The sequence below is a fragment of the Buceros rhinoceros genome, unplaced genomic scaffold (assembly GCF_000710305.1).
Source record: "Buceros rhinoceros silvestris isolate BGI_N320 unplaced genomic scaffold, ASM71030v1 scaffold16872, whole genome shotgun sequence".
NCBI lineage: Eukaryota > Metazoa > Chordata > Aves > Bucerotiformes > Bucerotidae > Buceros > Buceros rhinoceros.
The window spans coordinates 14,642-24,127 of record NW_010400842.1 but is presented as its reverse complement, the minus strand read 5'-3'; the positions used below and the strand labels follow the sequence as shown (position 1 = coordinate 24,127).

Genomic DNA, 9,486 nt, shown 5'->3' with positions numbered 1-9,486 from the left:
TGCACTATGTATGTTTTATACGGTGTGGTGTATGTATAGTCCAGGACATTTCTGTAGATTCTTGAAGTTCATTATAACTTGTTGTTTTCGAGGCTATCAGACGTTTCAAACAAGAGCTGAACTTGATAGGAGGAGCATGAACATGATTTGCACGGTTTCATCAGTAAAGCAGATGTAATTTCTAGGAGTACTGGCGGTTAGCACTTCTTTATTTTCTTTCAAGTAACTCGAAGACAAACAATAATTATGTGTATGATTCAAAAGCAATTTTACTCAAAGTTCATAAATGGAATTGTTTTTCAGGCAGAGATGAAGCCTGGGAAATCATCACATCCAAAGGTAAATGTTTTATATTGTGAATAGTGTGTGAAAATAGCACTTTTTAGTAACAAAAATGTAGACAAAGACAAAAAATACAGCAGAATTTGTGGCAAATACAAGTGTAATTTCAACTTCCAAGTAAAATTCAAAGGGAATGCAAAACTGGTGCCGAGTTAAAGTATGCCATTGTGTTTTTAGGGTCTTGAGATGATGATGACACTAACCATTTAAGAATAGCATTAGAGCACAACAGAATATTGTTAAAATGTATTGATCATAAAGACTTTGTTTCCTCAAATTTTTTATTGTTACGACTGATTTGTATTTTCAGTAGTTAATGATGGGGTTTGTGGCTCATCTCATAGGACCATAGATGTGCAATGATTCTTGGCCTGTGGATTCGGCCGTGGAGCATACAATACCGATATGTGTGTATCTGGTGATGTGTTTATCTCTCTGGCATAAAACTGAAACTTGTCACTTCCAAACTTAGTTTCTGGTTTGAGGCACAATACAGGCCTGTGGCTCTATAAACTGAACTGGTCTTTAATGGCCTTTAAGCCAAAGACACAGCAGCAGTCTGCCTAAGTCATACTTTCATTAGGTCTTAACGTTGAGTTGGGCCGCATTGTTGTTCTTCTGTGTTAATAGTTTCCACGACAGAACTTTGTACCTCAATATTGTCATCTACTTGTCTCTTAAGTTAGCAAGCATCATCAAAAAACGGTTGTAGGAACCACCAGTGTTCACAAAGGCTAGCCTTCTTAATGCAGGATTGTCAGAGAAACAGGAGGGAACATGAAGCGGATAGACAGACGCTGGAGGAAAGGCCTCTGATCATATGCGTGACTAAGAAAACATTGTGAGGAAAATGCAGAGGATCTGAGTTTGTATAGTCTGGAGAGATTGAAGGTGGGTTACATTTGGAGGTTAATAAAATTGAGCTAGAAGTAAAGAGTTTAAGTTACTAAGTTTCCCTTCCTGTTAAGTATTAGGAAATATTTTCTAGTAGTAAGAGTAGTTAAGAACAGCTTTTCTAAGAATATCCATTAATGTAAGAGTTACCTAAGAAAACATTTACCAGATAAAACTATATGGTTCTGCTCTTGTTGTCTATGTATTTGTCACAACATTGACTTTCATGACAAGTTTAAAACAAAACAAAAAACCCACCAGAAAATCTTCCTTATGCTTGTTTTTATAGCCTCTAACTTAGTTTAAATAATCAAGAGTTGTAAAATACTGTTACTGTTTAGACTGTAAAACGGGATGTGACTTCTTGTTCTAGGGAGGCCTTGTTGTTGGCAAAGTTAACTCAACTACTTGAAATATAGTGCTGCAATATAATGCTTCTTCAAAAAAACAAGGTTTTTATAGTGAAGCAAGGGTTACTTCTAAGAGGTTAATGTTTTACATGGGAGAGTTGAAAAGGAGTTCTCTACAGAAACCTTATTTCCGTGGCTGAAACAGAACTCCCACTAGCCTGTCATTGTCCAACTTGCCGATTTTCCTTAGTTCCACTGTCTCCATTTGTAATATATGGATGATGTTTCATGCCATCTCTCTGTAGAGCTGTGATACTTCTAACAGCAGATAATCCTGTCAAACAGTCAGCCATTAAAAAAAACCAACTACCTAGTCATATTTGCTAATTTACAGAAATGGATTGAAGAGTTCTCTTTTAGAAGACATAAAGTGGTGCATGCTTCTTGCCTTAACTGGGACAGGAGTCAGTTATGGAGCAAGTCAATAACTGGTTCTTGTAGTCTAGAAACAGAAGTAGTCTTGTCTAGAGAGAGAAACAGGCTTGTCCACATGGTAGGTTGCTGTGTTTCTCAGGTTGACCATCTCAGACATCAAAATTCAATATGTTGTTATCCCTTTCCTTCTGGCATCCTACTAGTGAAAGAAATTAGAGATAGAGGATAATCACCACACATGCTCTTTGTAATTCAACATAGAGTTGAATTGTCATAAGATGTTATATTACAAGGAAGCTCTTTGAAAAGTTTATAACTTCCCAACCAGCATAGCAGTAATGGGAAATGAAGACAGAGAGATTTTTTTTTTTAATTATTTTTTATGGGGTTTTTTGTGTGTGTGGTCTTACAGTGTTATGAGCAGTCTCAAATCTCAAACTTCAAAAAGTGTGGAGGAACACCTTATCACTCACTGAAAATTACTGTACTAGCTTACCCGTTTAACTTAGGTCCTCCGATTGGATATTTGATTCTGTTTGTATCATCTTCTGCTGTTCAGGTCAAACGAGATAATGCTTGGAAGGCCTGCTGCTTCAGGCTCCATAGATAGCATAGGTTGTAGCTTTATTGAAATTGAGCTTGCATTGACTTGGTTTAGAGTCTCTTCTAGGCCTGTGTGCTTGCTTGAGAAGCCATCATTTTCCTTTCTAGTGACCTTTTAATTGGTATTGGAAGGAGGCGGGGAAGAACCCAGGAGAAACTTGTATCTTAGTTCCCTAGCTGTCTCTGCTGTACTCCTCCATGACTCCAATCAGTCATGGTCTGATTCAGGCTTGGAAATGGATGGAACTAGTGAAGTTGCACGTAGGTGGGAAGAAAACTTTAGTAGTGCTCTAGTTGTTCACTAGTCCAGAGTAGCCAATTTTACTTAAATATGTAGGTGAGTATGAAATGTTTGTGGCTGTGTGGTTTACCCTTCCTGTGAACTACCAGATGTTGAGTTCTAGTTGTGGGGTGCATTAGTTTTGCAACTCCAGTAGCAAAATTTTTATATACACCTCTCTATATATCTCTCAGAAGTATCTCAGCAGTATAGCATTTTGATAATATTATCCTACAGAAACAAAAATAGGAGCAGTGCACAGATGAAACTAACATGGCTTATAAAGTCTGCTATGAGTGTCAGGCCTCAAATAGCAATCCTTACGAGTATATGGGATAGCCATCTGCCAAACTTCACCACCTTAAAGATTTTTATGATTTCTTTGTTGTTTGTAGTAGTTGTTTTTAGTGATGCGTCTCTTACTCTTGTGAACGTCTTGTTGAGAAAGCATTTTTGGAGTCTTTTTCACTTTGTAAGGAAGTTGGCAAAATTTTGAATAGCATAGATAAGGAGAGCTTTTTTACTGTGTCATTACCAATGTTCTTACAGTTTTGAAATGTAATGCAGGAAGTGTGTGTCAACTTCATTAGGAAGTTCTCTTAAAAATTAAAGTTCTTTATGTGTCTCCTAATTACTGTGACTTCTTTACTAGAGAAACAGATCACAAGAATAAAATTTTCATATAGACAATATTTGTACATACTTGGATGCAGATATTCAATGTGAGCTCATAAATAATATAAGAGAACAAAGCTGGGATAACTGCTCTCTAGACTATACTTCACCAGTTTTACTTACTTGGAGTAGACACACTATGTAAAAGACTAATTTTCTGTTGCCTTTTGTTAATATGAGAATCTTAAGATGTAACAGATTTATTTTTATTTCTAATTGTCACATAAAATAATTAGAGATGGCAGTTTTTCCTGGTCATATTGTGTGCTTGTCATATTTGTGGAGTGCAAAGGTTGTGACTGCAGAGGTCAGTTTTTATCATGACTCGATTCTGTCAAGATGGCTGGTGCAGATGCAGCCCTCTCTGGTAGTATTAGGCCATACAGCTTATTTTGGTGCAGATCCTGTGCCTTATTTGAGTGCTTGGATGCATCTCTGCATGTCAGACTCCTTTGGAGTTAATTCAGCTTCCTGCTGCACTGCATCATTTTAGAAGCTTATGACTTTGAGTGTGTCTAAATGATAATTATTATCTGCTGTATAACTTAGAATGCTCTTAAACAAGTGAGTTCATGTTGTCACTTCCGGACAGTATGGTTATTCACTTCAGTGATGACTGAATGGGTACTGTATTTCTCATGTAAGTTTGGCAGTTTTTGCCTATTTCCGTATTGCTCTTGAACCCAGTCGTAAATAAAGTGAGAGATTCTCTGTGTGCTGTGAGACATAGCTATGTCTTATGGTTGGAAAGAACGTTTAATCCATTATCATTAACATCACTCTTAGCATTTTATGCTGTGTGTGTGTTTTTGTCATGAGTCTGTTTTCGTATTTGGACTTTTCAGTAGTTGCGGGGTTTTTTTTTTTTTGATCAGAGAGTAGTGTATTTAGCTGACTGTTTTCAGTGGTCTTGTATGACATTAAAATCTTTCAGCTCAAGATTTAATATGAATTACTTATCTGATAGTGGAAAACTATCATTATAAATCAAAATGAATCCTAACATAGCAAAACGGATGTCATAAATGTAACTACAATGCGGTATCTTACTATAGAGGAGTCTTTTTCTCTGACCACTGTATGTGTTGCTCTGTAATCACCATTGATCAAGATTCTGAAAGACAGCCACTGAATGATTCCAGACCCGGTATGCATTGTGAGTCTCCGCTGGCTGCAGGGGAGAGTGCATAGGCTTATTGCACGCTCCTCTTGGCCTTATCTCTAGTAACTTAGAAATAAGGGCTATTTTTGTTCATGTTGTCTGAATTCTAGAATTACTTACATGAGAAGCTTTGACAGTGTCACGGGTTAAAACTATGTGGCTGTTAAAACCAAAAGGGTTTCACGAAGACAGGGTTTTGGATGGAATGTAAACCCACCAAAACCTACGCAGAACGGAGCTTAGCAGCTCGTTATGGCTTGAATTCAAGGCTTTGTTTAGGCAAAGGAAAAACACAGCTTTAATGTAAAGAGGGTGAAAACAGAGAAGTTTTAATAGTGAAAAACCCATAAATCATTTTAAAGTTAAACAGGACTGGAAGAGAGAGAGGGAGAGTGATAAATACATAAATAGGCATATACAAGTATAATACAGTCTGTCTCCCATCTCGACCCATGTCTCCTGCTTACAAACAAAGGACCCGCGGTCACACTGCCAGGGGGAGTGGGGAGGGCAGGCAGGAAAGGAGTTTTTGTCCCTCACCTCACAAAGTTTTCAGTCCAAAAAAACTTCTGGAGTAAGCCTCCATGCGGTAACGTAGTCCTTCTTCCTCCGGGGTAGCTGGGAGGAGACTTGAGTTTACCAAGGGCAAAATTCCAAGGCTTCTGGCTCTCCCTGTCTGCAGAGCGGGGTACGAACTGGACCTTCAGGGAATGCCTATGGGTTCCCCATGTCTGTGGAGGCTCTGTGCCGAGCATCTGGAACCAGTTCGTGTTCCCCTTCACCATCAGTATCTGTCCCCTCCATGCAGGATCAGGGGGCTTGCAGCCGGTTTTACCCCTTGCTGGGTTAAACTCAGTCCAAAGCCACCCCCACCGGTAATAGGCAGGGCGGAAAAGTCTACCTGCTTTGCAGAAGGAGTCTTTTTACTGCTCCAGGGGCACCGAGGTAACTGTGGATGTTCTTTCCTCTCTCCGATGAAAAGTTCTCTCAGTCCTGGGGGCAGAAATTCGAAAGTGCCGCGGCACGCCCAGGGGCGTGTCTCAAACTCCCCTTTTTATGCGCTTATTCGTGGAGGCATGTCTGAATATCACTTCCCTTCCCAAAACTTGTGAGAGCTCTTTCCTGCGTTTAGGGGGAAACGAGAAGGGAAGAACAAAAGCTCCCACTCTGGCTGGTGCCATTTTCAAACTGTCAAAGACAGACTGGTGATATGGTCTGTATGGTTGTTCTCTTGGTGGGTAGGGAAGACTGGGGGAAAGGATAAGTTGTTAAGGTTCCAGTCAACCAATTTTCTAGTGATATTGATGGATCTTGCTTGCTGAAAAAATATAAATGGGATTTTGATGAGTTCTAAAGGCTTTTCCTTCTGATCGCCTTTCTGCTTGTTTTACAGAGTTGGTTTCCAAAAATTCCAAGGGAGTGTGCCACTAAGTTTGATGTTTATGCTTTAATGTATTAACTTGCCATTTGTCATCGGCAAGTATGAATATGAATGCTTAAATTGCTTCCTCTTTCTTTCCCCTGTATTGATACATATATGTTTGTTTTAAACAGGATTTACTTGGAGTAAAAGATCACTGACTTCTACAATGGAAAAGTCATGGATGCTTTGGACCTTTGTTAAAAGATGGCTACTAGCTTTGGCTTCCTGGTCTTGGAGTCTGTGCCGTATTTGTCTTCTACCCTTGATAGTAACTTTTCACTTGTATGGAGGCATTATACTACTTATATTAATATTTGTATCGATAGCGGGTATATTATATAAATTCCAGGATGTGCTGCTTTACTTTCCTGAACAGCCCTCTTCGTCACGCCTTTATGTTCCTATGCCTACTGGTATACCACATGAAAATATCTTCATCAAAACCAAAGATGGAGTTCTTCTCAATCTTATTCTGCTGAGATACACAGGGGACAATGCAGCGTATTCACCAACTATCATATACTTTCACGGGAATGCAGGCAACATTGGCCACAGGTTACCAAATGCTTTGTTAATGCTGGTGAACCTGAAAGTAAACTTAATTCTTGTCGATTATAGAGGGTATGGAAAAAGTGAAGGAGAAGCAAGTGAAGAAGGTTTGTATTTAGATTCTGAGGCTGTGTTAGACTATGTAATGACTCGGTCTGATCTTGATAAAACAAAAATTTTTCTTTTTGGCCGTTCCTTGGGGGGAGCAGTTGCTATTCACCTAGCTTCTGAAAATTCCCATAGGATTTCTGCCATCGTGGTGGAGAACACCTTTCTTAGCATCCCATACATGGCCAGCACTTTATTTTCTTTCTTTCCAATGAGGTATCTTCCTTTATGGTGCTACAAAAATAAATTTCTGTCCTACAGAAAAATCTCTCAGTGCAGAATGCCTTCTCTCTTCATCTCTGGGTTGTCTGACCAGTTAATTCCACCAGTTATGATGAAGCAACTTTATGAATTATCCCCAGCTCGGACTAAGAGATTGGCGATATTTCCTGATGGAACTCATAATGACACTTGGCAGTGCCAGGGTTATTTCACTGCACTCGAACAGTTCATCAAAGAAGTAATAAAGAGCCACTCCCCTGAAGAAATGGCGAAAACATCATCTAACGTAACAATAATATAACTGATACTCTTCTTTGGGGTGGGGGGAGTACCTGCACTATACATTGGTTTGTGACAAGTGGTAAAAGAATGTCTATTTTTAAGTGTACGTCGTATCTGTATTTGCCTAAAGAGTGAAATTAAACTTGGAAAGGTCTGATGCTTTATTAAGATGTTCCAGATAACTTTTACATTTGCAGCATTGTAAATGAACCATTTTATGTCTTTCTCACACTTTTTTGGTATCTCTATCCATATATTCCATTTGTTTGATATGTACAACGGATACTATTAAAGGAACTTGCTACAAAAGTAGTACAGAATGTATCAGTTTAGAACAATGGAGGTTCTTCACTCTTCACTGCTCTCTGTGTGAGCTTTTTGGACAGCCATGGTTAGCACAATGATTTGTTGCTTTTCCTAGAGTTTATTTAAATTGCGCCATGCATGAGATGAGTGTTTTATTCCTTGAAATTTTATATTATGCAAGGTAAAAAGTTTTCAATGTGCTAAATAATATAAAATAATATTAATGGTAGAGTATACTTGCAGGTATACTATCCTGGGTTATTACTGGGTTTTATGATTATGCATACATATATATTTCAAACCGCAGCTGAAGAGGAAAAAGACACTTTCCCTGTTTTCATTTTACTATTTGTATTATAATAGTGCCCAGAAAGTTGTATGTGCCTATACATCATGGCTTCAGGCCATTGCCCAGACAATTCAAAACAGAAAATAGAAGTAACCTTCATGAAGTCCAAAAGACCACAGTGCGATCTAAGCTCCTTTCCACCCCCAGCTCTCCTCACTAACATATGGGCAAACTATTTGTTAGCATTAATCTGGTTGTGTGTTTGAGGTTGAATTGCCCAAGGCAAAGTGGGCGGTGTGATGGAAAGCAGTATCGTACGAGACAAAAGTATGTATTTGTGTTCAGGTTGATTTGTTGTTTTTTTTAGGTAGAAGTTAAATGTCTGTGCTTATTATTTATACCTCCAAAAGAAATAAATCCAAATAATTACCAGTGATCACATGAGTAGAGATCAAGGTATACAGTTGTTACAGTAAGGATAATAAAAATGAGTGCATTAAATTTAGTAGACCTAAGCTTCATTAGTCTGAAAGAGATGAGATTTATTTTAACACTTCTGCCAGTTTGTTTGTGAAAAGTCTTCTACAGTTTGTTGCACCATGTGGAAGTAGCCTAAGCATCAGCAGAAGTGAGTTTGCTTTATCTCTGCTGTGATTTTTTTGGTTGGTTGGTTTTTTGGGTGGGGGTTTTTTTGTTTGTTTTTTGGTGGTGGTTTGTTTTTTTTTTTGAAGCTCGTATCACCATTTCAGAGCCAGCAGTACTTGAGTTTGACCCTGACACATTGTTGGGATGGTTTTTGGTTTTGGTTTCTTTTCCCCCCATTTTGTTTTTAGGAGTAGTATTCCGGGTAGCCTATCGACGTCATATGCTGTTATCTCAGTCTGTATTGGAGTATGGGGCTGTTTAAATCTCTTCTGTAGATTTAATTTCTCATTTGCTGCAGGAGATAGCTGGCCTCTTCAAAATATTTTTTATGGGAAGAATGAACTGTGGAAGATCTTCTACACAATCTGTAGAATTGCCCTTTGAATTGAGATTTTTTTTTTTTTAAAGTAAACTTTTCTGCCATGTTCTGATTCAGAAAAGCATCTCAGCTTACATTTAAAATATATTTTCTGGTGGGGAGTGGTATTTAAGCTTGTGCTTAAGTTCTCTCATAGAATAAAACTGCTTTCCTGAACCGGTGCCTTAATGGTTATTCCTCAAATTTATTACATGGAATTGCAGGTCTTATGTACACATGGGTAATAGTTGTCAGCAATTTATAGATAAGCATGATACATCTTTACTTACATGTGATTATCTTTTCTTTATTATTATTTTTTAATAAACATATACCTACCAGAAATTGCTACTTTCTCTGGTAAGTATCTTTTGTCATACTACTTCTAAAGTTTTCGCAGAGTTGATTGAAAAAGCTGTAGACCTTTTAGGAACTATAGACCTAAAATCGTTATAGCCAGAACATAGTTTTAAGTGAGTGCAACCCAAACTATCTCCTCAGCCTTCCAGTGGTTTTTTTTTTTTTTTTTTTTTTGGTAGGGCGCAGGGGGGGAATGGATGTTT

The 9,486-nt window shown here is 38.2% G+C and overlaps 1 protein-coding gene across 1 annotated transcript; it reads left to right on the top strand.

The window, feature by feature from the left end:
- The first annotated feature begins 308 nt into the window (after positions 1 to 308).
- On the top strand, positions 309 to 7,612 carry ABHD13 (abhydrolase domain containing 13). The gene is made up of 2 exons (XM_010132061.1): positions 309 to 339; positions 6,296 to 7,612. The coding sequence occupies exon 2, from the start codon at positions 6,331 to 6,333 to the stop codon at positions 7,342 to 7,344; it is 1,014 nt and encodes a 337-aa protein (XP_010130363.1). The 5' UTR covers positions 309 to 339; positions 6,296 to 6,330; the 3' UTR covers positions 7,345 to 7,612.
- The last annotated feature ends 1,874 nt before the right edge of the window (positions 7,613 to 9,486 follow it).

Bases quoted from the DNA above. Each gene is read 5' to 3' on its own strand.
- ABHD13 (XM_010132061.1), top strand. From the start codon at position 6,331: ATGGAAAAGTCATGGATGCTTTGGACCTTTGTTAAAAGATGGCTACTA.